This window comes from Lissotriton vulgaris, chromosome 11 (genome assembly GCF_964263255.1).
Source record: "Lissotriton vulgaris chromosome 11, aLisVul1.2, whole genome shotgun sequence".
NCBI lineage: Eukaryota > Metazoa > Chordata > Amphibia > Caudata > Salamandridae > Lissotriton > Lissotriton vulgaris.
The window spans coordinates 1036821114-1036848254 of record NC_141699.1 but is presented as its reverse complement, the minus strand read 5'-3'; the positions used below and the strand labels follow the sequence as shown (position 1 = coordinate 1036848254).

The 27141-nt window shown below is 44.1% G+C and overlaps 1 protein-coding gene across 1 annotated transcript in view; it reads right to left on the bottom strand.

Annotated features, from left to right (window-relative positions):
* Positions 1 to 27141, bottom strand: part of CCDC39 (coiled-coil domain 39 molecular ruler complex subunit) — a 164574-nt gene that overhangs the window by 123062 nt on the left and 14371 nt on the right. Inside the window, exons 2-4 of the mRNA XM_086944364.1 lie at positions 22850 to 22969; positions 17785 to 17931; positions 10623 to 10781 (exon numbers count right to left, since the gene is read on the bottom strand). Of these exons, the coding sequence (XP_086800490.1) occupies positions 10623 to 10781; positions 17785 to 17931; positions 22850 to 22969 (426 nt within the window). The remainder of the gene's footprint in view (positions 1 to 10622; positions 10782 to 17784; positions 17932 to 22849; positions 22970 to 27141) is intronic.

Below are 27141 nucleotides of genomic sequence, written 5' to 3'. Positions count from 1 at the left end.
AGAAACTGACTGATGTAATACTAAGAGGAAGATTATTTCAAAGTTGGTGTTCTAAAAAGGATGGATTGCAATCCTCAACTCTGGTTTTCTTTACGAGTGAACTGTAAATGGTAAATGCCAATGGGAAGAAAGGCTTCTAACCAGATAATAGTGATAAAAGCCAGAGCCAATGGAGATTTCATAGTGCCATACAAGATCGTATAGATCTAACAGTGTTTTGCTTTACCGTAAGCCAATGTAACATGATTCGTGGTTGAGACACAATCAGTTTTCTTCACTCCACTCACTACTCTGACTGCAAAGTTATGAATTCTCAGCAAGGTTTGCTAAGAAGCATCAGAAAGTTCTAACTATATGTTGCAATAATCCGAGTTCTACGATTAATGGTCCATTGCGCCGTGATTTTGCAAGTTGATGGGATTTCTACAGATTGAGATCTACCACAATTTCTTTTGCCTACTGATATAAGGACCCACAGTACATATTCCTGTGTGGTGCAGACTGCCATAATATATTTGCCATTTTATACAAAATTACATTTCACGAAGTCCGCCGTGATTGACTTTAAGCCCAGGATAGAGACTATACCTCCTATTACAGGACTGTGGATAGGTCATCTGGAGTTGGAGGTTCGTTTTGACCCATAAAGCTATATCCGTACTTTACAAAGACAACTGTACGCAGTTCTCCAATAAGATATTTTGAAACGATGTATTGGGCATAAGTTAATTAAAAAAAAGAAACGGAGGACTTGGGACTATTATGTCCATGTCGAGCAATCTGGGACCATTCTAGGAACCCATTTATTCGTCATTTCTTTTCCCCCGAGGAAGTTCCTTTGTATAGGAACGAAACACGTTGGCTGTTGTTGAGTGTTTGTATTAAGAAGAATAAAAGAACTTGTTTCATGAAAAGTGACCAATTTGTGACTTCATCCCTGGTGCTGTCTCCACTTTTGCATTGAAGTTCTAACTATATGTTGCAATAATCCATCCTAACAAAAGGACACATACTGAAACCACCTGCATGTGAAACTGTTTTGTTGCAAATGTCAGAGTGTTCATTAATACTTTAAGCTGAAAAAATGTAGGACGATGAAATTGCCTTAAATTGATGTTCCATGGACAGCTGGACTTCAAGTTAGACCTCTGCAGACTTCACGCTTGAAAAGGGTGAGAGGGTGGAGTCCAACAAACTAGGGCAGATGGAATACTGAAACCTGACAGTGTGCTTTCATATTAACAAGATCTCCATCTTATTAATGATTAGAGGAAACTGAAAAAACATCCAGCAATGAACTGTAGATAGACACAATAGAAGATTTTTCCCTGAGCTATGGGCTTCATTGTTCAATCATATGATCATATGTTGCCGTAGGAGATGACTGAACATCCACAGGATATAGTGAGTGTTACATAAGGACGAATGCAAAACAGTGTGGTAGAAAGGGAGTATCCTTGGGGCGCTCCCTGGGTCACCTTTTGAACGGAACAGTGGTAAGGGGAGAGCAACAGATTAACAGAGGGCTCTCCAAAAGAGGTAAACTAGGCCAAAACGGTTCCTCTCAGACCTAGTTCCCCGAGACACTGGATAAGGATGTCATGATACACAATAACAAATGCCGCTGGAATGTCCAATAGGAGGATCACATGGCTTTACAATGCCCTGTAAAGGCTTCATCATCCTAATGAAAAATGTAAAGGATATGGTGGAGTTGACATAGTAAGTATCACAGGGTTCTGGTGTATCTTAAGCGCTGTAACTTTCACTTTGTCTCTCTTCAGGAAGAGGTGGGAAGGCCAATTGTTTTTAACTTCTGTTCCTCCTATGCCAGCGGGTTGCTGATCTGGATTGGGCATTGGGCATGTGCTCCACTTCCAGAATTCAATCATTCACGCAGAGGGGAAAGGAATGTTGTAGTTGCTAGGCACGTGCAGCCACCCCATGTCATATAAAAACGTACACACCTAGTACTGGTTACAGAATTTATATCTGACAAAGCAAGAATGGGAAGCGATCATCAGGAATGTGATTTTGGACCAATAGCAAATTGAAATGAGCATGAGACAGGATTGTCCATTACTGCCTCTGCCATTTGCCCGTACTGTGCTGGGTACAGTTCTGTTTCAGGAATCTTGTGGTGGAGTGCCTGCTGAAAAAAATCGGAGGACTTCAACTGCTCTCTAGTATACGGATTGATTTGGTAAAACAATCCTATTCTCCACTGCTAAGATAGAGCTGGTTTATATACCACCTCCTTGTTTGATCTGATTCCCATCATATTTCAAATACATAAAGGAATGTAAATACCACACTGATGAACAACTTTGTTATGATAATGCTACTATGGCAATGGAGGCCATATGAAATGTCATTCAATTCGAGAAGAAGGTCCCCTTGTCTAGGCCTGGTAAAGAGTTTTATCACCATGCTGGTGACCTTAACTTGCATTCTCTGCTACTTTCATGATGTGGTTGTTATCCTCAGTCCCTTCAGGATATGGACTCCCTTTGCACTGTCCTGATCTGGAATTGCAACAGGAGAGTTGCCCTTGACAAACTTAATTTACTACTTGATGAGGGAGGGTTGGGTGTGCCGGAGATATAGGTGTATAACTTCACTCCGCAGGTCCCATTTGCAGTATGATGACATATTACCTGAATAGGATCTGCCGGTGATCAAGGTCAGGTTTGCAACACCGTTGTCGGTACTGCTCTGAGAGTGTGGCTGAGTCACCCACCCCCCTCTCCCCGCAACCCTCTAGATTGGCGACTGTGGCTCAATATTGCTAGAAGATGTCCCATAAACAGACCTCGGCCTACATGCATGTGATAATTGCCTCACTTTATACTATCACACTTGGTTCTTGGTTCTGGCACTAGCAGATGGATGTGTGGCGTATGCAGCTCAGGTATACTACAGTCCTACAACAAGACCAGACCGTACTTTGGCATTGCCATCAGTCAGTCAGTTCCTTGTCGATGCTGGGTGACAGGTGCAACCAGTCACCCTGACAGATGGGGCAATGAGGCACTGGAGACTGACATACATGGTGCAGCGCAGACTCAGATTCACACAGGAGGTGCAGGAATGGCAATAACTCTTCTATATTGGCCATAGTCGATGATGACTGTCCCCAATCTAGATATCCACTATGTTAGGTGGCCAAAGAACTAGAGGAAAGAACATCATGGATGAATAACGAGGAACAGTTTCGGACACCCTGGAAGGATCTCACACAATCCACTATTCAAAATGATGCAATTCAATTACTAATGTCGTGACCACCTCCTGCCCAATGTAGTATATATGAATTGTCATGAATCAAACTGATGGTGCAGGCCTGTTCGATATGATTTGGCGTCTGAGTCTGCAGGCAGATAATATGAGCATCCAGTGTGAGCACCAGGAGCTCGGCTGGATCATCCTTCGATTGCCATAGAAGGCAAGCCATGGTTGCAGATGATTGCAGAAACTGCATCCTGGCACGTAGGTGACCTGAGACTTGTGGATAAGTTGTGGGATAACCTTATCCAGAAGCATCGCTAGTACTATAGGCAAGATCATCAAGTCCAAGTTGGGGAGAGATATCAGCCGTTAGCTAGTGCAGTCTAACTGGTCCTTGTTGTCTTTAGGGAGGAGGGCAACTGTGGACTGGTTAGCTATTACTCTCAAAGAGCTCTGGGCCTCCGAAACATTTGGGTCAGATGGGGCACTAGGATATCTTTCCTTACTTTATAGTCTTCCCCTGGGAACCCATCCTCATCTGAGGATTTGCATGTTGGGAGGGCCAAGATGGCTTCAGCTACTTCCTCCTCTGTAAAAATGTCAGATAGTACGGCTCACCCCTCGTCCAGCAACAACGGGAGGTGCAAGGGGCCAGATAAGCAATTACCTGTGGGGGCATGGCTCCTGGGTCCGCAGTGTAGAGGAATGTACAGTAGGAAGATAATAGATTCACAATATCGTTGGGTTGTGCTAACAGGTATCCTGTCGAATCGCAAATAGCTGAGATGAACAAGAACGGTTCCCTCTGATACAGCTTTGCGACAAGAAGGCGACTCACCTCTACCCCATGGACGTACCGTTGCCATTTCAACTTAACCAGGGCCTTCTCAGATGCTTGTAAAAAGTGTGAGTTCAGGCGTATTGCGAGACCTGTTATGTGTTTGCCCGTGTATTGTACTGTGAGGGTATGCACATTGCTTTTCAAAAGATGGCGATCAGGGCGATATATGTGTTTGCCCTTGTAGATTCAGCCATCATCTAGCCACGAACATAGCACCCGGCGCAAGACCACCGAGCCCCTCAGGCCCAGAGAGCTAGGAATGAATGTATACTCTCAACTGAACTTTAGTCTCTGGTGACCTGTAGGCAAAAGCCTGCATGTGCCAAGGCTCGGAGGCAGCACAGAGCAACCTATCTTGAGGTCCAGTAGGATCGGGCCGTGGTCCGCTTGCCTACCCTCCTGGATCTCGTAGTTTTTAACATGCGAAAGCAGTTGCTCATGAAGTACATGATAGACAATGTGGGTCTGTGTCCTATTAAAACAGGAGGAAAAAAAAGAACATTTCCTGGAGCTCCGATGCACCAGGCGCCATACGTCCACTAGCAGGTGATCCCCCATGAGGTCACCTATTGGAGCTCTGTCGTTTAGGGTGTGCTTATCCACACACCACTTTCTATCCAGAATTGGTTCCGGCGCCAGGTTCCAGTCCACACCCAACAGAACAGGCATATTGCTGAGGGTGGGCAGAAGCCTAGAGAGCTGTGCTAGGAAACAAGTTTTGTCTGTGGTGATCACATAGACCGAGCACACAATGAATGCCTTGTCTCGAATCCTCAGTTTGGCCAGTGCCCAATGACCCTCCTCATTCAACCAGGTTCTAATAATTTTACACAGGAGGCTTTTCTCTACAAGAATGGCCACCCTGCATTTTTTCAGCACCGACCTGAGGAGGAGACCTTGCCCTGATCATTGGCCGACCTGCTACAGATGATGACGAAGCCCATCCAATCACGTATGAGCTTGGAGGATTCAACCTCACATAAGGGCGTCTCCTAGAGAAGTGCTACATCAGCATATTTTGAGCTAAGATAGTTATGTTATGTTATATGGGAATTTGTAGCGCGCACAACTACTCTTGAGTATCCTGGTGCGGTGAGATCTCAGACAAATGGCTAGAAAGATAGTTAGTAGGCCTGCTTAAAAAGGTGAGTTTTGAGAAGCTTCTTAAAGCATCTGAAGTCCTGAGTCTCACAGCTCGGTAGGGAGGGCATTCCAGAGCATGGCTACTTTGACTGAAAGACTGGCCACCCATCCTGGCCCGACGAAAGCGAGGGGTAGCCATCTGTCGAAGGGCGGCAGACCTTAAAGATCGACGAGGTGTGTAGAAGGCCACTCTTTCCCTGATATAGGAGGGGCCAAAGTTGTGTAAAGCTCTGTGCGCTAGGACGAGAGCCTTAAACTGTATCCGCTGGGTCACAGGCAGCCAATGAAGAGTACACATATGTGATCTGATACTGATTCTTTTAGAGATGCCAAGAAGAAGCCTGGTCGCTGCATTCTAGTTGTAGTTTATTTACCAGATATGCCGGGATGCCCAGAAAAAGCGCATTGGCATAATCCAGGCGAGATAGAATAAGTGCCCGAGCGACCATCTCCTTGGCCAGCTGCGGAAGCAGAGGAAAAAATCTGCTTAAGGATTTAAGAGTCCCATAGCACACGCCTCTTAATGTGATCCGAGAACCTGAGGTCTGCTCCAAACCAAATTGGTAGGTTTTTGGCCGGACCACCCTCAGATAGAGGTCGGGGGAAATCAGAGGGCCACAGATCTTCAGTGAAGAGAGGGGGAAATTGCCCATAGAGTAAGATTTCTGATTTCCCCTTGTTACACTTCAGTTTGGCCTGTGCGAGCCATGTAAACACGTCGGCTAGGCATCTTTGCGCCGTATCCGTGCATAAATCAGAATCGTCCCAGGTAAACAGGAGCTGGGTGTCGTCGGCGTAAGCCATAATTTTGGCACCCAGTTCTTCGGCCAGGGAGATCAGAGGAGTCAAATAGAAGTTAAAATGTAAAGGGCTCAAAGTCGTGCTCCAGGGGACTCCCGTCAGGACCTCCCTGGCAGAAGACGAAAAAGGAGGCATCCAGACTTGCTGGGAGTGGGAATTCAAAAAGGATTCCAGCCATGTCCACACCATTCCGGAGAGGCCGATAGATGATAGGCGGGAGAGGAGAAGCTGGTGAGGGACCGTGTCGAAGGCGGCAGAGAGGTCCAATAAAATCAGAGCCGCTCTGCCGCCCCCATCTAAGCATTCCCTGATAGCCTCAGTCACTTCCACCAATGCAGTCTCCGTACTGTAGGATGATCTAAAGCCAGACTGTGCTGGATGTAGGGCCCCCGAGGTTTCTACAAATGCATTCAGTTGGCGAAAAACCACCTTCTCGTAAACTTTGGCCAGTGCAGGGAGCAAGGATATCGGCCGATAATTGGCCAGTGACAGAGGATCAGCTGTCGGTTTCTTTAAAAGCGGAAGGAGCTTAGCCTGTTTCCATTGTCTGGGCATCGATGCTGACTGCAGCGACCAGTTAACAATGGCTGCGACTTCTATGCCTACAATATCTGCCACTCCGGCCAGGACTCTGGCCGGGCAGGGATCTGAGGGAGAGCCTGATTTTAGTGATTTAAGAATGATGAGAATATCAGGCAGCTCCACCAAGTCAAACTGAGAGAATAGCCTGTTAGGGGGGGCAGATAGTAGGTACGGGGAGAGAAGGTAGAGGGGTAGCAGACGAGGCTAAACTTTCTTCAATTAGTTTGATTTTGTTGATGAAAAATACTGAAAGCTCCTCGCACCAACCCGGGGAAACGGGGATGGGCTTAAGCTCTGCTCGAGGTGACAAAGCTTTGTACAATGGAAAAAATCTCTTTGCTGTCGTTGTTAGCTTTCAGGATTCTAGACACATAGTACTCACTTTTGGCTTTCCTCATGGCAGTATAGTAGATTCTCTGGAACTAACGCAGTTTAGATTTGGCTAAAGGACAGTATGCAACCCTCCAGAAGCATTCCAACCTCTTACAACTCAGTTTCAATTCTTTTAGCACAGTGGAATACCAAGGCTGAGAGGGCGACTCACGCTGGGACGCACTAGGCAGAGGTTTACATGTGGATTCAACCCCTTGTCTGACCCAGATATTGAATTGGTCAACTGCGCCTTCCAAATCAAAAGCAGGAGCTACCTGCGAGTGGGCCAGGGCCCCTAACAGCCCTGGAATATTAATCTTACGGGCTATGGCCCAGAAGGAAGAAGTGGGCGGCGGGAGAGCTTTCCCCTGGCCCAGGAGAAGACGATCAAGGCATGGTCAGACCATGACACAGGCAGAGGTTCTTTAACATCTAGTTCAAAGTTGGAGCACACCAGATCTATCAGGTGGCCCCTTAAGTGAGTGGGTTTGGAGACCCACTGGGTCATAGTGCAGGATCTTCTTGCGCTTTACGTAGTGTGTCAGGCCATTGACATTCATAACGATCATGGGCCGTGGGATGAGACGTGTGAAATATGGAAGTAAGTAATGGGCCTGGGAGGTGATCAGGGAAGAGACAATGAAGAGGAGCCTGAGAACCATCTGATGAGAAAGAGGAGAGGGCACTGAATATGGAGGAGGGGGTAGCCCCCAAGGGATAGGTACCACTAACTTTGGGCTTTGAGCTTGATCCACTGGTGCTGATGCTGGGATGGCATCCTCGTCTGTAACCAGGAGGGCATGGGGGGACAGGAGTCATAGCCCTAGAGCAGAGGCTATAGCCACACCCACCATTAAGCATGTGGTAATCCTTTGTGGCCCAGCTAGGGTGCCGAAAAGGAGCCGCAAATCAAGCAGACCCCAAAGGCAGGCTCACATAGTAGACATAGAACAAGTCCAGTGCCCACCCGCTAGTTATGCAGCTCGAGGGAAGCTGAGACAGCCGCCAGAAAAGGCACGGAAAAGGGCCCAGCACAGCTTAACAGGGTGTCATGCCCCCTACCCCATCGCCCTCCTGACTCCACCAATAGAGCACAAAACAGTAATACAATCTGGCATTAACAGGGGGTACAATAAAGTGAGAACAACATGCAAAAGACAACGGTCACATCACAATAAACAGTGGATGACAGGAAAGTACAAGGTAATGGATATAGTCAAGTTCCTCAGCCATTGTCGAAATCACTCGCTGCCTGCTTGAATCGGGACCATGACTTGTATCGGTCTCTAAACTTGTGGAGCACCTCCACCACCTGATGCAGACCAGCCAGATTTGATTTCCTCCTCAGCGTTCCCACCATGAACTGGTGCCTGGGTTGATATATAGAGGGCTTCTGGAGGGGAGGGAGTCCACTTGATGCGAAGCCATGGGCGTACTGCTGGTGGCCGCATCCATTGTGTAGTCCCCGAGGGAGTCCAGGAACAACTCATGGTCCCCTGGGTCAGTGAGCTCTGCGTTTTCTGATCCATGGTCACCACCATCCGTGCAGGTTCTAATTGGTCATATTTGATGTCCATTTGAGTTTCAGGTGACTGCTTAGAGTCAGGAACCTCTTGAGGCTGCCATTGGTGATTGCAGAAATGTCCGCCGTGAAGGATACCCGGCTTCCATTCCATGAAGGTTCATACATCTTCCTGGCTGCTGTGAAGATGGCCCTGGTGAGTTGGCGATGATACACACAGGCTATTATAGGTCCTGGAATGCTGGACTGTAAGACGTGGTGGGACCAGACATGGTGGGCCCCTTGATATTCTAGAGGTTTCCGCAAGTAGAGACGGAGGAGCTCTGGTATCATGTTAGTGAGATAGCCCAGCAGGTCAGTCTGTTCTACCCCCTCTGGAATCTCCTAAATCTGAAAGTTGTCTCATAGCGCCTTGTCTTCAAAGTGTACCACTTTATGTCGCAGGAATTTGATGTCTCGTCCCCAGTCCAGCAGTAGGGTGTATTGGGAGTCCAACTCGTCCAATCTTCGATCCATCTTGCCCAAGCCGAATGTATGGAAGCCATCTCTTGCCGCATGGATTTCACCTCTGATGTGAGGTCTGTCATCTTTACATCCATTGTAGAGAGTGTGGCCCCAGTGGCAGAGATTTCTTTGAGGAAAGCGTCCATGTGGTTGACAGAGTGGATCATGGAGGCAGATTGTGTGGGAAGTTGAGAACATCGTAGAGCCTCAAATAAAAGGAATCTGGCTGCTCCCAGTAAGATATGCATAGTTGCAGTGTCTGCTGGTCGATGCCTTTATAAACCAGGCATCCCCAGAGTTTTGGGGTCAGAATAGTAGGTGGCTGTATGGTCGGTTCAGCTGGCTTGCCCACCCAAGGGGGACAAGACTAGTGAGGCACAAGGATCAACACCGTGAGCACCAGGGGGCCCCGATAAGGGTCACATCCAGTCAATGGGCACCACGCTTTACTGGCAGAGGAGAGAGCAGCTGCAGTCAGGAATATTCACACTGCACCACCACCAGGGCCCAGCAGGGAGAGGAGTACCCTTCAACTGACTTGGACGCCAGGAAGCACCACTGTTTCACCTGCTGGCTCTCAAACATCGCGTGTGGGCATATAATGAGAGAGAGTTGAATCAGTGTGTGAGTTTCCCCCCGCAATCAGGGAGCACCCTCAGCTGAGAGTCTAGTCAATGGAGGTGGGAGTACGCAAGGTCCCCTACGATGGGAGCCTGCTCCCACCCGTGGTGTATTGTACACATGTTCTCTGCAGGGGCAACAGGGCAAAGGAGCCGAGAGAATCAGTCCCGCTTCCACGCAGGTCTTGCTGGCATCTGAAGAGCTGGTAGGCACCTCCACCTCCTAGGCCACCCAGCAATGCCTTCCGCCCGCTCACTCTGTAGCAGTTCCCTCACCGGCTCTGTGCAGTCACCACATGTGTGGTGAGGTGCACAGCCATTCAGCGGGCAGATCACAGCCCAGTGGAGGGTGCAGTCATGACCAAGTCAGCACAGAGGCCACAATCCTGTGTAGCCGTCACAGGTCTGTTGCTAGTGCCCACATCTTTCCTTCAGGGCAGAGGGGTGTGCAACACACTCCCCTAGGTCAACAGAGACATCTCTAAGCCCTCAAGATGTTTGGACGGGGGGGCATTGGGTCAGCGCTGGCACAGAGCACTAACTGGGACCGTCCATCTTGGGCATCTCCAAGTTCTGCCTTCGCTTGCTTCTTTTCTTAAAGGTTTGACACAACATTAATTTCAGAACACATGAGAGCAAAGTGTGAAGTGAAACATGCCAAAGATTTTAAAAAAGATCTTAATCTAGTGTGAAATTACTTTAGTAGATTTTAAGCAGTGCCATGCCAACATACATATAAATAGTCAAAACTCTTTTACTTTTCTACTTTGGGTTGTACCATTTTCTTTAAATATATAAATAGTAAAATAATCTTTATGGAGATGTAATTTGAAGTACATGCAGAGCAATGTGTATTCTCCATGCACACATTATGTTTTAGAAAAAAATAAGTCACGCTTGTTCTTTTTCCCCAGTCATCTATGATAAAAAATATCATCTGCACAATGTATAAATATTCCTCATAAATACTATTTGCAACTTTTATGCTGTTTTCAAGATTATTACCAACCTTGATTTTTCCATCATCTTTCAAAGCATACTTCTGGATAACAGCAGAGTCTTCATCTTTGCGTGCAGATTCTTCCAGCCAAGCCTCCAAGGCTTGTTGATCCCAGTTAAGCTTGCATTTTAATTCCTCCAGTTTTTGAGTAGCTTTGAAAATCTTATTCTGGAATAATTACAGTAAGTAAAATATAACTTCTCGTACAGCTTAGAAGTATATATGTTTATATAGTGCTTTTTTATGCTAAAGCACTAACACACAAAATCAGAACTATTTTGTGAGCACAGCCAGGTTTTTAAAATACATAATAGGAGACACTTCTCCACACTGCAGCTAATGGAAAGGGGTGAATTCCAAAAAGGAGGAGGCCTGCGATTATTTTATCAGGTGCAGATATACTATAAAAGCATCTTCAGTGTTTTCAAACAGTCACTCAAGTCGCCTTCACCTATCCTATACACACAACAGCAATTCATGATTTTTTATCTTGGATTGGGAGAGGCAGGTCACTGCAATGTTATTCTTGCAGGTGCAAAGCTCTTATGTAAAGTAAAGTAATGAAATAAACCTATCAAAAGACACAATCCTTTGGGGAAAGTAAGTCAAACAAAGAATTTCAACATACTGAATTTGTGTATCATAGTTAAAGACTAAACATACACTATCAAGTTTTAAAAATCAGTACTTTCATAATCCATAACATGACCCAAGGACCTTGAAGCTAAATAGGGGTGTTTCTTTCAGTGGTTTGAGACTATGCAGGCTGGCTTTTATAGATTACTAATGAAACACAGATTTACTTGTCTGTACAACTGTTCAAGATATACTTGAAGATTCTCATCTTAAGGCAATAAGAAAATAGAGGATCACACTTAAATCCAATACTAGAATAAACAGATAGATATAAAGACAATACTGATTGATAAATATTCACTACAAGAAACAAAAGGTTAAAGTAAAGTTATAGATAGGTGTTGAAATCAGATAAAAAATAAACTGTTACAAATCAAAATCAACCACTGAAATGTACTAGTCATAGTTTATTGTGCCAACTATAAATTGTGCCATGCACTGCTTATGACCTTACATATTATATCTGTCATAACATGTTAAACGGCAGCATTGATGACATCACTGATAAGAACTTCACTTTAACCTTTGTTTTATATTTATATATATATATATGTGTGTGTGTGTGTGTGTGTGTGTGTGTGTGTGTGTGTGTGTGCGTGCGTGTGTGTGTGCGTGCGTGCACACACACATATTCACTGAAAAAAACAAAGGCTAAAGTAACATTATTGTTAAGTGAATTTTTCAGTAACAACATTAACGCTGTGAACTAAAAAAAAAATAGAGTTATCTTTAACTTGGGAGCCCCGCTATGCACTGCTTATGACCTCACATATGACATCACTCATGGCATGTTCTGTGACATCACTCATGGCATCTTAAATGACATCAATGATGACATCACTAATGACATAATCCAAGGAGTGTGCTAGTTTGTTTTATAGTTTAAGTGACTACCATAATATATTTCTACCTAATTTTGCACAGCCTTTGTCCAGCTAATCGGTATAAGCGTTTAAAAAACGCAAGGGATCCTTATGCACCATGTGGAGGTATTGAACACACTATAAATCTTTGTTTTGACAATAACTCTGTGTGCAGGTGATAGTTGGCTTGTGTTCCTTATGATTTTACGTACTACATACCAAGTATTGTAAGCTGCCTTGAGTTATTAGGCAGAATTCCATAATTTCCGGCCTATATAAGCAAAAGCACGCCCTTTCATGTGAGACAAACAGAACCTCGCCACTGAGAACAAGGCCATGTGTGAGAATCTCAGGGAATGAGAAGGATGACACGAAATTACCAAATCGTGAATATAGTGATGACCTTAAATGTGTAACATAGCGCTTTGAATTTGATACGATTGAAGATTGTGAGCCAATGCAGCTCATGGAAAAGATTCAAAACTGAAGTAGATTTGGGAAGCCAGTAAAGAAGCCTAGCACCAGCGTTCTGCACTAGCTGCAGCCGACGGATAGTAGCTTTGTCAGCTCCCAAATGCAGCATATTGCGATACTCTAATCTAGAGATGAATATGGCCTGAATCACAGTCATTTGCGCAGAAGCGGGGATCAACCAAGGGATCTTTTTTAGCCATGTGAGCACTGCAAAACAAGTGCCAGTCACCCTAGCCACTTGGAGCTACATAGATAACGTGCCATCCAGAAGGAAGCCCAGGTTCTTGACCTTTGAAGATGAAGTAGGCAGAGCACCTATAAAGTAGAACCAATGTTGTGGGCCCCAGAGAGCAGGGTTCTTGCCTAATATCATAACCTCAGTTTTGTCCCCATTGAGCTTGAGTGAGTTGTTATTCCTCCATAGAGAGATACGACTCAAGCCCAAACTGGGATCAGAAGGTCCATGATTATGAGCAGATGACACAGTAAAGATGATCTGGTTGACATCAGTATGAGAAAAAAGAGACAAACCACTATTCTCTACTTCATCCGCCTAAGGGTGGATATAGATGTTAAACAACATCAGGCACAGCACAGAACCCTGCTTGACTCCAGAGGAAAGGGCATATATTTTGGACCTGGGAGTGGAAGAATAAAACTAAAAAGACATCCTTAAGAAGAGCCACTCCAGAGCAAGGCCAAGTGCCATCAATCTTTCCACCCAGATGGAGTGGGACACGGTATCAAAAGCTGTGCTAAGGTCTAATAAAAAATGCACATCGGTTCCTCCCTCATCCAGGAGCTGCAGCACAAGCTCAGTTACATCCAAAATGGTGGATTCAGAACAGTGTACAGCCCTGAGGACAGACTAAGATGGGTGGAGAAAGTTCTGAGCTTCCACGAATGAGGTCAGCTGGCCCTTGACATGTTTTTCCAGGATCTTGGAGAAAATGGGTGACAGGGAGAAGTGGCAGAAATTTGACAAATTGTCCAGGTCCAAACTATCTTTTTACAGGAGTGGAAGAACCATAGCTATGTTTCCACTTCTGGGGGACAAACCCCTCCCAAAGTGAGGCATTAAGAAGAAAACACAAGGAGATGATGGACGGAGCGCTAAAACATTGCAGACACTCACCCCAGTCTCAGATCTGGGTTGAATCCATCATCATTCTTTACCTCACTTAGCCACCTCAGTTCAGACCCAGCTATATGCAAATCAGTCTTGACCCTGTGCCTCATGGGAGCATTCCAGCCCAAACTGCCAAACCAGGTCTTCCCTGAACCGGAAACAAGCATCTTGGGACCGGTTTCTGGGTAACACCCTTTATCAGCCAGGCTAGCTTGAATCCAGTGGCAAAGTGACAAGGGACCCACGCCTGGGCATACCCTGCCAACTTGGGGCATACAAGAAGATCCATAATCACAAGTAGAAGGCTAGAATCTAATTAAATAAACATGTGGGGTGGTAAGGGATCCAGCGGGGAGTCTGACTTGATAGACTGAAGAATAGTTCTGAAAGCCATAATTTCCAACGGGTACCATGTAGTAAGTTTTGATTACCGGCCAGGAGTAGCTTGGCAGCTTTGACAGGCTACCAGAGAGGGGCTCCGAGTATCGGTATTTAGAGCAATGTCATTTAACTGTACGCCCTGTATGCAGTCTAGTCAATTGGGTGTAGATATTTTCCACTTTTTCAGTGAAGAACAGAGCAAGCTCCTCACACTGAATTTGAGAAAGCGGAGGAGAGAGAGGCAGATTACAGGGGTCAGATAATTCCTTAATCACCTTAAAAAGGTTTTTGGAACAGTTTTGAGCACTTAGAATTTCATTTGAATAGAAAGTTGCTGAAGCAGATTTACAGAGTCCATGCTATTTTTTTAATGCTGCTCTGTAACTGATTTTGGTGTCCTGTGCATGACCATTCCTACTTAACATACAAGACTATGTGTAGCAGGTCCTAACCTATGTACATGTGCTTGTTTTGTTTCAGAAATAGGACTATCTGTAAAGTTCACCACAGTAGGAAGGCTGCAGGTAGTATGATATTTAGCACCTAAAGACTCTTGGTTATTTTAAGTGAATAGTCGCTCCTTGAACACATTTTGCATACAGCGTACACTGTGTTTAGTAGATACTTTTGACTTCTCTGTGGTGTATTTCTCATGAAAGTTTCCCTGTCTGCAAAAAGTGTGGTACAGAGTAAACTCTCTCTTCATAGAGTAAACACTGTTAAAAGTACCCACTTAATTTCTCAATGTAGGTTCTGTGACTGTCAGGGGTTTGAATAATGTAAAGAGTGTCTGATGTAGGACATTAGTTATGCAAAGGGCTTGAGTATCTCGAGGAGCTTGGTTTTTCCTGAACAGCTGTATACAGATTGAACACCATATGCAGGATAGGTTACCCATTCATCTGTGGTTCCATAGTCAACATGAACTCAGCTGCCATTGAAGTGTATGGTATGGGGTCAATGTTGCAAATAACAGAAGCTTGCTTTACTTAAGGGGGCTGTATGTATGATAGCAGAAAGGAGGCTTCATATTATTCTAAGCTATTTTGCACTTACTTCCATAGTTCTAATGGTATTCCCATTTAAAGAGCAATGTATAAAAAAGAATATTGGATGTTGTCATCAGTGGTGTCATCAATGATGGAATTTTAAGATTTTATGAGTGATGTCATAAATGTTGTCATAGAACATGTCATAAGTAATGTCATATGTAAGGCCATAAGCAGTGCTTAGCTCTGCTAACTATAACTTGTGAATTTCTGTGGCTTTTTTTTTAGATCAAAACGTGAATATTGTCACTGACAAATTCACCTAACAATAAGGTTACATTAACCTCTGTTTTTTCCAGTGAAGTTCTAGGATTTTATTAACATAAAGTAATATTGGATTACGATACATAAATCCTACCCCCTACTTTGCACAGCAGATCTCTTTTTTGAGTTTTAAGGTGAAGAGCGAAGACACAACAGGCCATGGCGGCTGCATAAGAGGACACTCCAAAATAGGTTGCTTGCAAGTCATAATTACAGTTATCACATTGTCTAAGCGATGTAACAAAAAAAAGAACCGGTCAGACCACAAATAGACTGAGGCCCTATGTATGTACTTATTACCCTGTCTTCTGCCAGCCCCAAGTGCAGAAGGGAGAAAACACCTCACCCCATGTATCTACCCAAAAGGTCAAACCTAGTGGATATAAAAAGTGCCGTTGTTGGTGTCTTGGTCCACATCTCGACACGTGAGGATGAAGGAAAGTGGGGCTCCTCCAGCCACGTCACTGAAAGAGGCCCAGGCCCCTCCAACGAGTTCTGTGGGCCACCACTCAACATATAGCGGCCTCTATTTGCTGTTGTACAGTAGACAAGTGCCATTGATATTGCTTATCAACCGTTCCATAACAAGTTTGGTTAATAATCTATGATACCACTTAGGGAGTGATCGACATTCCGCCATTTTCCAGTTGTGAGCTATAGGCAGTTTTGCTGCCCCTAGGCATTGTAAAATCATATGGCAAATGTGGTTCGTCAGGGCCCCCAAGTCTGCAGGATTAAGATCTAGGAGCATTACTTCTGGTGCAGAGGAAATCGGGTAGCCTAAGACGCTGTGTAGTAGTTTGGAGAATTCCTTCCAAAAAGGATGGACCACCAGGCAATCCCCCCATATGTACAGTGCTAAACCCAGTTCTCCACATCCTATCCAGCATATTTGGAAAGGGTTGTGATACATCTGGTGTAGTATGTGGGGGTGTGGTACCATATCTTTTAATGTATCTCTGAGATAGAGTGTATGTCTCTGCTTAGCCTCTACCACTATTTATTTGTGATCTGTGTTCCAGAATGCATTCCCATTCCCTGTTATGTTGCACTTTTGGTGGAATGCAGGCACCTATAAAATCTTATAGAGACTGAAAACTGCCCCTCTGGTGCCTAGCAATTTGGAGAATTGGTACTTGAATGGTGTCTTCGCTCGGATGGCCACAGCAGTACTGGGGCAGCCTTGATGGATACGGAGAGGTTGTTCCAGATACTGTGTGCATAGATGAAAAGACATGTTGTCTTGTTTTTTTTCTTTTCAAACTTCTTAGTTTGCAGTCTGATAGTGTCCTGGCTGTGGGTGTGCTGACAACCACCATAGATAGTGAGCTTGTCAGCAAGTTGTAAGGGTGCTGATTGTTATGGCTTTGTAAATGATTCAGCTAGTTTTGAAGATGGTGCAGGCTGGCATGGGGAGCCAATGAGTTCCATCAGGATAGGGGTGATGTGATCCTATTTCTTCTGGGTCTAGATGCCCCAAATGGGTGCTAGTGCAGTCTGGGAGGCCATCGAATCAATTTAGGCCATCGAATAAGGCATTATCACCATCCAGATGAAAGAGTACAAGGATTTGAACAGCAGTTTTGAAGTCCCTTTCTTGAAAAACCTGCCTAGGGTAAAATGGTAGCTGTTTGTCCTAACTGACATGGCTACTGTGAGAAGAAGCAATATCGAACCGACATCTGTAGATGTGGAATGCGCTCATCCCTTCTTAAAATGATGAAACTATTTCAATTCAGTGGTTCCAAGACGTGATTAAGCCACAATGGAAAGACTACAATTTGCCTGAGTTTGGTGCGTGGTGGACTTCAGTGGTCTTCATTGATCTGGTTCATCCTAACAGAAGGGGTGATGTGGAAAGATCTAGAGCAATACCGGCCAATACCGGTCAATTTCTGTTGGGGAGAAACATTTACTGCCTTTAAATAAGACATTATTGAAATACAAATAATAATTGTTGTGGTTAGGTGGCGAGTGATTAACTGATGTCAATTAATACACCACATTAGATATTGAAAGATTTTTGTCTGTATGTTTTCCAGCTCTTGAAGAAAACAATTACATCCTTGAACATACTTCCAGATACCTACTGAATATGGGAACTGATTTTCTACATACTTATTTTTTGTAATCTTTATATGCAGATTGTGTTGGGTTTCATGAACCTTGCTTTTCTGAACTTTTTTTGCAAATCAAGAGAATAAAGCCAAACATACTTACGTTTTTCTCGGCTTTTGTGCCACACATCAGTACAATGTTTAACTATGTGCCAAAAACATCTGTGTCTAAGAGGGTAACACAAGCATGCCTAAACAAACGTACTTATAACTGGCGTCTATAAGTGCTTGTCAGGTAATAAAATACTAAAGGCTTACTTCTTGTGAGTTTTTCTTCTCTCTCAAAGCTACTAGCTCGTTTTCCAGCCTCTGTATCTCCTGCTGAAGACGGCCAATTTCCCTATCGGCCAATATTTTAAAGTGTTCTTCGGTTTCCGTTTCTTTTTCTCTAGCTCTGCAGAGAGACTATAAAATAAAGAGTTCACCATTACTTCATTTAATTCGATTTTTGTTAAAAATGCAGGTTTGAGCCAAATGTCCGACACGTGCCCTTCTACTAGAGCCAAGCTCAGCAACATCAAACAGACCTGACCTCTGAGCGGCCATTTTATAGAAATACACATGCAAACGACACATACAACATAGGCATCGCAGCTACGACTCACACCAATGACTAAACGCAACACAACTTCTCCAATGGCATGATTCCAACCCACCCACAAACGGAAAACCACCCATGTTGACAGGTAAGGCTACACAAACAAATCGGAGCCTTCATCAAGTTTGTTTGAATAAATAAAGTACTAACGGACAAAACAAGGCACTTTACTGCCTCACAGCACCATTAAAGACATATCACAATAGGTGCACACAGACACCCATGTTGACCTTGCCTACACAGTGCCAATTACCATTGTAAGAATTGACACACAACTCTCTATTTTTCCTTCCCTCGCTAACTGGCGAGAGGCAAAGGCTGTACAAATGGAAAACACTACCCCTGAATAGATTTACTACAACATATTACAATAAGCATGCGGCCACCATACCACATGATGACTAACAAAACATCAAAGAAAATACGAATGGGTAAAAAGTCGCTCTTCCCTATCTCTAATATAAACTATCGCCCTAGTCCCTACAAGAAACCACTGTTCAGCAAAAGACAGTCTAAAAGTCAGACTGAAGCCTTTGTGTTGTTCAACACAGACAGCATAGCATATCACACTCCAATCACAAACCCCACCAGAGTGCATTGAACACAGCACCAACGCCACACAATGTTAGACAGTTGTGTTTCAACACAAAGAAATCCATGCACAATACTCCAAAATGCAACATTAAGGCCACGGCCTGTGTGATCCTAAGAGTGATACACCAACACACATTCGTGGAAACCAGGTCAGAGAAGTGCAATAGAGCAAAAGATACTCTTATCAGTGTCAGAAGCGTGTCAGACAGATTACAGGCTCTCTCAGCCTGCCCAATTTCAAACCTATTGCCAACAATTTGTACACAGATTTCTCTATAGATTTAGTCAAACACAAAAGCAGCATGCACCAAAAATCTCAAATTGCTGTTCTCAAATGGCTGCTAATTGGATTTAAAAGAAGTTTATTCTTTAGTATTTTAATGAAGAGATATTTTCCGTAACCTATACATGCACTTTGACATGAACACATGCCTGGAATTGGAAGGAATTGATATGTCACTGATAAGTTGACACCATGTCAACAGTAAGGTTAGCGCTCTAGACAGTCACTGGCATTCTCAGGAATCGAGACCTGGTGGCCAGGAAGTGGGAGGAGGCTGGAAGGCAGAGTGGAGGGGAATGGAAGATAGCAAACACATGTGGGAGAATAGCTCCCTTACCAGTTGGTCCAAATGTGTGCATAATTAGGGTAATAATTATTGTAAATGTCCCTGGGCCTCCAGAGTATCTTTACACCAATCAATCAAACAGGATTTATAGAGCCCTGTTAATCATCTGCGAGGGTATCCAGGCACTGAGAGCCAGGTTGCTAAGTTTGGAATCAGTCGAACAGCCGAGTCTTGAATACCTTTCTGAATTCCTGAAGAGAGGGTGAGGTACGGAGGTGGAGGTGGAGGGGGGGGGGGGGCGTTTCAGGACTTTGGAGCAGGTAGGAAAAATAGCATCCTCCACTGGGATGTGAGCGAGGGAGAGGGAGGCACTGTGCAGGTGTCTGGAGGGTTGGTGGAAGCTCAGGCGGTGGCTGATGTATGCTGATACTTGATTGTGATGGGCTTTGTAGGCGTGGGTCAGCATTTTGAATTGGCATTTCTGGAGTGTGGGTAAAGTGGGTCCATTTAGGGAGGTCGATGATGAGTCTGGCTGCTGAGTTCTACATGATCTGCAGACTCTTCAGGAGGTGAGTGGTAATTCCTATGTAGAGTGCGTTGCCGTAGTCCAAGCAGCTAGTGACGAAGGCTTTAAAGACGGTATGTCTGGTAGCCATTTGAAGACCTTTCGGACCATGCGAAGAGTTAGGAAGCAGGAGGAGAATATTTAATTGCTCTGGCGTTTTTTATGGCGTTTACTGTCCAGGATCATGTGCAGGTTCCGCGCGTGGTCTGTAGGAATGGGTGAAGCTCCTACTTCAACAGACCACCAGGAGTCATTCAACGAGGAGTTGTTGTTCCCAAAGATCAGTACTTTGTTTTGTCTGTGTAGAGTTTCAGGTAGGTGTTTTGCATCCAGTCGGCAACGCTGGTCATGCACAGGTAAAAGTTGGCCCTCGTCGTGGATGGGTCTTCAGATAAAGAGAGAATGAGCTGGGTGTCGTCTCCGCAGGATATGAAATTCAGTCCATGGGTTCTGAAGATGTTGGGCAGGGGGTTCATGAAGAAGTTGAACAGTGTAGGGCTGAGGGACAAATCTTGAGGGATGCCGCAGATGGTGTCTTTGGGTTCCGAGGTGAATGGTGGTAGGCGGATTCTCTGAGTTTTTCCAGTGAGGAGGGATGTGATCTACTTGAGGACTTCTTCTTGGACTCCAATTGGATGAAGACTCTTGATCAGGGTGTGGTGGGACACAGTGTCGAATGTTGATGAGAGGTCGAGGAGAATCAAGATGGCCGTTTCTCAACGGTCTAGTGAGTTTCTGATGTTGTCTATGGCAACGACCAGGGCAGTTTTGGTTTAGTGGTTTGTGTGGAATCCGGATTGGGAATAGCCCAGAGTGTTCTTCAGGTATTCCATGAGTTGGCCAGCTCCCAATATTACAAACAGTGGTGAGGACAACAAAGAAAGGACAATCCAGAGATCTGCACTGTGAGTACACATTGAGACCTGCGTATAGTCAGAGAGTGACTCACTTTCTGCAGACACATTCCGGCCACACAGTGAAGCAGACACTCTGACAACTGCCAGAGCTCATCGACAATAGAAATGCGTGCTATACCCAGTGAGAGAGTGAGATAAAACCACCATATTTAGGCCAGGTTCTCCCACTGCACACCGCTAGAGGAGCCATTGCAACATCAGGCAGCCTGTTTTGAGACTGGGCGCCCCATTGACTTGCATGAAACCTGCCATTTTGGAGTCAGGCAGTACCGAGAACCAATCAAAGCATCAAAAGTAAAGAAGAGCACAGCATACAGACACCAGAACACGAGTAAGAAAGTACCAACAAGTGAAACAGAGAAAAACATCTAGCAAGAGCAGTGCATGACAAGATTAGCAGCTAATCCATAACCAGCACAACCACACACAAACCAACCAATTCAAGGAGATCAGTATCCAGAAGCTCGACCATCAGCTCAACCTCGTCGTACTCCCAAGAAAGTGACAAGTACCTGTTTATGGATGTCCATGATGACAGCACATGTTATGGCAAGTTCACAGCAATGTTTACATGCAAAGGGCACTCTGTAGAAACTGAACACATTTAATGTAATGGATGGTCCAAGTCTAGCTGAGTGTCTCCTCGGTTTGCTCACAGCTGAACAGTTTAAATGGATTGCCATCATCTGCAAGGGACAAAAACATTCCACCCACAATATGCAGACACCCAAAGCTATTCACAGGATTTGGAAAAATGAAAGACTTTAGAGTACAGCTGCACATCAACAAACATGTCAAGCAGAAAGCCAAGAACCAATGAAGAATACCGTTTCACCTTTAAAAGGCAGATGAAAAAGGGCTAAAGGAGCTCTTAACAGCAGACGTCATTGAAAAATCTCATAATCAAAGTCCCTGGGTATCCCTTCTATTGGCGATACCTAATGCAGTATGGACATCAAAGTGCGCATTTGTGACAACTTGAAACTGCCAAACACGGCTATTCAACAGGAGAGGTACCCTGGCCCCACCTGGTAGATAAGAACACACTCTTCAGTGGTGTGCAAATATTCTCTATCAGAAAGCACATTACATGGTGATATGTAAAACAACGAAAATGCAATATAAAGGAAATTCTTTAGATTAAATCTGCTATATACTAACACATTTTGTCAAGCAGATGCATACACTCAAACTGAAAGCTAACGTGAGCTCGACAAAAAAATGCAATGGGCTAGCAAATGTAAATAGTAACTATCAAATACATAGCAACACCTAGCCAGCAAGAAGAGAGGCAAAATGAAGCATGGGAGGAATTAGTATAGGAGAGCTTGGAGATTGGCAAAATGTGCACCACAAATCCATCACAAATGCATGTCAATCACAACACTCAGGCTGGCCATGATTACAGTAGGGTTAGCAGGCCTCTGCATCAAAAAATGAGGAACCATGTAGTGGTAACAGAGAGGTGCCAGACAAATAATGTCAGCCATTATGGTGGGTTTACATACTTATCAAGTTCATACTGTAAGTATTTGATTAGTATACCCAAGGTGTTGCTTTTAATGCGAAAAGCTTTTATTTATAATTGTCTTCTGAATTCACCAAGTGGTCCCTGCCACATGCTGAAAACCATGCAACTCTTACATTGTAATGAAATCATACACTGGGAAATGAAATAGTACAAGTACCAGCCAAATGCTGTGTTTTGAGACAAATACTCCTCTTAAGCCCCCTCTCTTTATAGAACCATAATGACAATAGCTCTGGCAAACAACTAAACTTGTTTCTAGCTAGACCTAAATATGGTACACTAGCAAACATTTCGAGAGAGGAGTGTACACTAAACGTGAGACACTGAAGGCAAAAAACTTTTGGTGGAAAACCTTAACAGGTAAACCCGATACATGGACCATCTTCTGACTGAAATACCAGATATTTTTGTACAGTAAAAACAATGGGTCACCAAAAACCAGGCGTTTTTTTAATAAAAAAATGTAATTTTCGACTTTGGTACTTCAAAAATTAAGACAATGCAGAAAATATTGGGAAGCAGTTCTCACATTTGAGAATGGATTGTTACCTGGGTGTATGTAAGCTCCTGGCGGACATTTTTCAGGTGTGCAGACATAGCGTCAATTCTTTCTTCAAAGTCTTTCAACTGATTTTCCATACTGGATTTTTCTTTCTGCCTCCTCTGAAGCTGTAAGTAGACATTTTCACAAGGTTACTAGTACATTGTTCAAAACTGTGAAAACACTTCTTGCCTCCCCCAAAATAGAACACTATGTATCACCATTTACAATTGATAATTTGAAGAGGATAAATCTCTTTTTTTGAATCCTCAAACGTTTTTGGAATCATAGGATTGTGAATGTCTATTTGTGTTGGGTACAACATTCTAATGCAAAGGGAAGTACTGACATGCCATCCCCCTGAATCTACCGCCCCAACTTGCAACTAACTTTCTTTTTAAACCTTTAGATTATCTCGTATAGAAACATTCCCTAATCTGTCTTTACAACCCCAAGCCGCTAAACCCTGGATTCTGGAAGCTTTACTTCTTAGAAACTGCCATCACTCATGTATAAAATGCTGTCATCTCGGCCCACCAAAACAAACTATATTGCAACCTCTTCATCATCTCAGCAGCATTTGACATCCCCAATCTATTATTAAGATAGGCAACCAGTGGCCTTAACAGCACGTTGCCCAATATTCAGCCCACCGCCTCCTCATTTTTAGGTCTTGCCTATTATATCCCGCAGGGATTAATAGGCGAGATTATAGTAAGCGGAAAAGAAAGTCTACCTAGCCTGCGGATCACGTACATTTCATGTGAGCTGTGCGCGTGCACATTATCGCCAGCCACATCACACACCACCATTTATCTGTGTCTAGGCATGAGACTTCAAAGGCTGCCGCTCCCCCGCGTGCACATCCCACACCACTATTTGTCTGTGCCTCGGCATCAGACTTCAAAGGCTGCCACTCCCCCGCCCCCCCACTCCCGAGTGCACATCACACACCACCATTTGTCTGACTTCAAAGGAATCCGCTCCCCAGCCCCCCCTCCTCAGGCTTCAAAGGAATGTGCTCCAGCGCCACAGCAATGCCAAGAGTTTTTTTTTTTTGCATCCATTTCGCGGGGAAGCCGTGTTTTGTTCGGCGTTCTCTGCACCTTTCTCGGTTTTTTTTCTGGACGAAAGTGAAAGCCTACCGTGCTTGTTTGCTCCTCAAATGCTGTTGCTGTGTTGCCATCTCTAGGGATACTCAGCTTGAAAACACTCTACTTGCTAGCTGCAATGCTACATCCGCTATGCTTTGCCTCTAGACACGTTGATCCCTCGCAGACTGTGCTGACTCTGCCCCTCCTGATTCTGAAACTGACCGACGCAGTCTCTTCTCTCGGTCTTATGATGTCTGCCCTGCCACCATTTACTTTGGACCCTCACCCTCACACACTCACTCACCCTCACACTCACACCCCCTCACCCTCACACCCCCACTCACCCTCACACCCCCACACACACCCTCACCCACCCCTACTCTCACACCTCCTCACCCTCACGCCCCCTCATCCTCACCCACCCTCACACACCCTCACCCCCACACACCCTCTCATCCACCCTCTCACCCACCCCTCTCACCCTCACACACCCTCTCACCCTCACACCCTCAACCACCCTCACTCACCCTCACCCTCACACACCCTCACACACCTCCTCACCCCCCTCATCCTCACCCTCATACACCCTCACACCCCCTCACCCTCACATGCCCTCACCCTCCCTCACACCCTCACCCTCACACCCCCTCCCCTCACATCCCCTCACCCCTCAAACACCCCCTCGCCCTCACTCACCCTCTCACCCACCCTCTCACCCTCACCCTCACACACCCTTTCACCCTCACACACCCTCTCACCCTCCCTCACCCACCCTCTCACCTCCACACACCCTCTCACACCCTCACCCTCACAGCCCCTCACCCTCACACCCCCTCGTCCTCACACACCTTCACATCCCTTCACTCTCACACCACCTCACCCTCACACCCCCTCACACACCCTCACCCTCACCCGCACACACCCTCTCATCCTCACACACTCACCCCCTCACACACCCACTCACTCACCCTCACACCCCCTCGCCCTCACCCCCCTCATCCTCACCTCGTCACCCTCACCCTCCCTCACCCCTCACCCTCACACCCCCTCACTCACCCTCACTCACCCTCACACACACTCACACACCCTCACCAGCATAGCATAACAAACATAGCATAACAAAACACAGCATAGCATAACGAAGAAAATCATAGGATAGCAAAACATAGCATAACAAAACAAAGCATATGATAGCAAAACAAATCATGGCATAACAAAACAAAACAAAACATAGCATAGCAAAACAAAACATAGCATAACAAAACATAGCATAACAAAACAAAGCATAGCATAGCATAACAAAGCATAGCAAAACATAGGATAGTATAACAAAACATAGCATAGCATAACAAAACACAAGAAAACATAGCAGAACAAAAAATAGCATAACATAACAAAACATAGCATAACATAACATAAAACAAAGCATAGCATAACAAAACATAGCATAACACAACATAGCATAGCATAACGAAACACAACAAAACATAGCATAACAAAACATAGCATAACAAAACAAAGCATAGCATAACATAACAAAGCATAGCATAACATAACAAAGCATAGCAAAGCATAGGATAGTATAACAAAACATAGCATAGCATAACAAAACACAACAAAACATAGCAGAACAAAACATAGCATAACATAACAAAACATAGCATTGCAAAGCATAGCAAAACATAGCATAGCATAACAAACCACAACAAAACACAGCATAGCATACCAAAACAAAGCTTAGCATAGCATAACAAAACAAAGCTTAGCATAGCATAACAAAACATAGCATAGCATAGCAAAACATAGCATAACAAAGCATAGCATAGCATAACAAAACATAGCATAGCAAAACAAAGCATAGCATAATAAAACACAACAAAACATAGCATAGCATAACAAAACATAGCATAGCATAACAAAACATAGCATAGCATAGCATAACAAAGCATAGCATAGCATAGCAAAGCATAGCAAAACACAACAAAATATAGCATAGCATAACGAAACACAAAACATAGCATAGCATAACAAAATATAGCATAACAAAACAAAGCATGGCATAACAAAACAAAGCATAGGATAGGAAAACAAAACATAGCATAACAAAACGAAGCATAACATAACAAAACATAGCATAACAAAGCAAAACAAAACACATAGCATAACAAAACATAGCAAAACACAACAAAACATAGCATAGCTTAACAAAACACAACAAAACATAGCATAGCAAAACAAAACATATAATAGCATAGCAAAACATAGCATACCAAACACAACAAAACATAGCATAGCATAACAAAACATAGCATAGCAAAACAAAGCATAGCATAATAAAACATAGCATAGCATAACAAAACATAGCATAGCATAACAAAACACAGCATAGCATTGCAAAACAAATCAAAGCATAGGATAGCAAAACGTAGCATAGCATAGCATACAGCATCACTCAGCACCACCACAGCATCACTCAGGGGCACAACAACATCACTATGTGCTACCACAGCATCACTGAACGCCACAGCATCACTCGTTCGCCATCACAACATCACTCAGCGCCACCACAGCATCAATCTGTGCAACCATTCAACAACACCTGGTTCAAATATGTTCTCTCAATGTTTCAAGCTTTATTACAAATGTAACAAAAAGATGTAAATATTTCACTTCTGTTTCGTCACAATAAAATACACTGAACATAATCTTCACAAAAGTTATTTACAACACTTTAAGCTATTGCCATTATAAATTACAATAACTTATTTAAGTATTAATTATTTAAAAAAATTAAAAGCCATTGTTATTTGTAATATCAATACATGTAAGTCACGTAAATACAACACATATTGCATTACAAATGCTATAGGTGTCATATTTGCGAAAGTTATAACTATTGGCATTGTAAATGACAAAGCTATTAACACCTTGGCTGCTAGGCGTTTTCCCCTCTCATGCTGGATCCTTTGCTTTCCCATTGTTTCATGACGAGCTCAGCTCGTCATCAGCACAGCTCACCCGTGCATCATGACGAGCTGAGCTCGTCATCAGCATCGAAAGGGTTAATTTCGCTATTTTCTAAAACAAAAACATAAATAAAAAATGTGTCATTTACAATACATATAGCTTAAACTTTCCTAATGCGAGACCTATTGCATTGCAAATGCTTGTTCTTCCTTGTAATACCCATACTACTACCTCTTTGC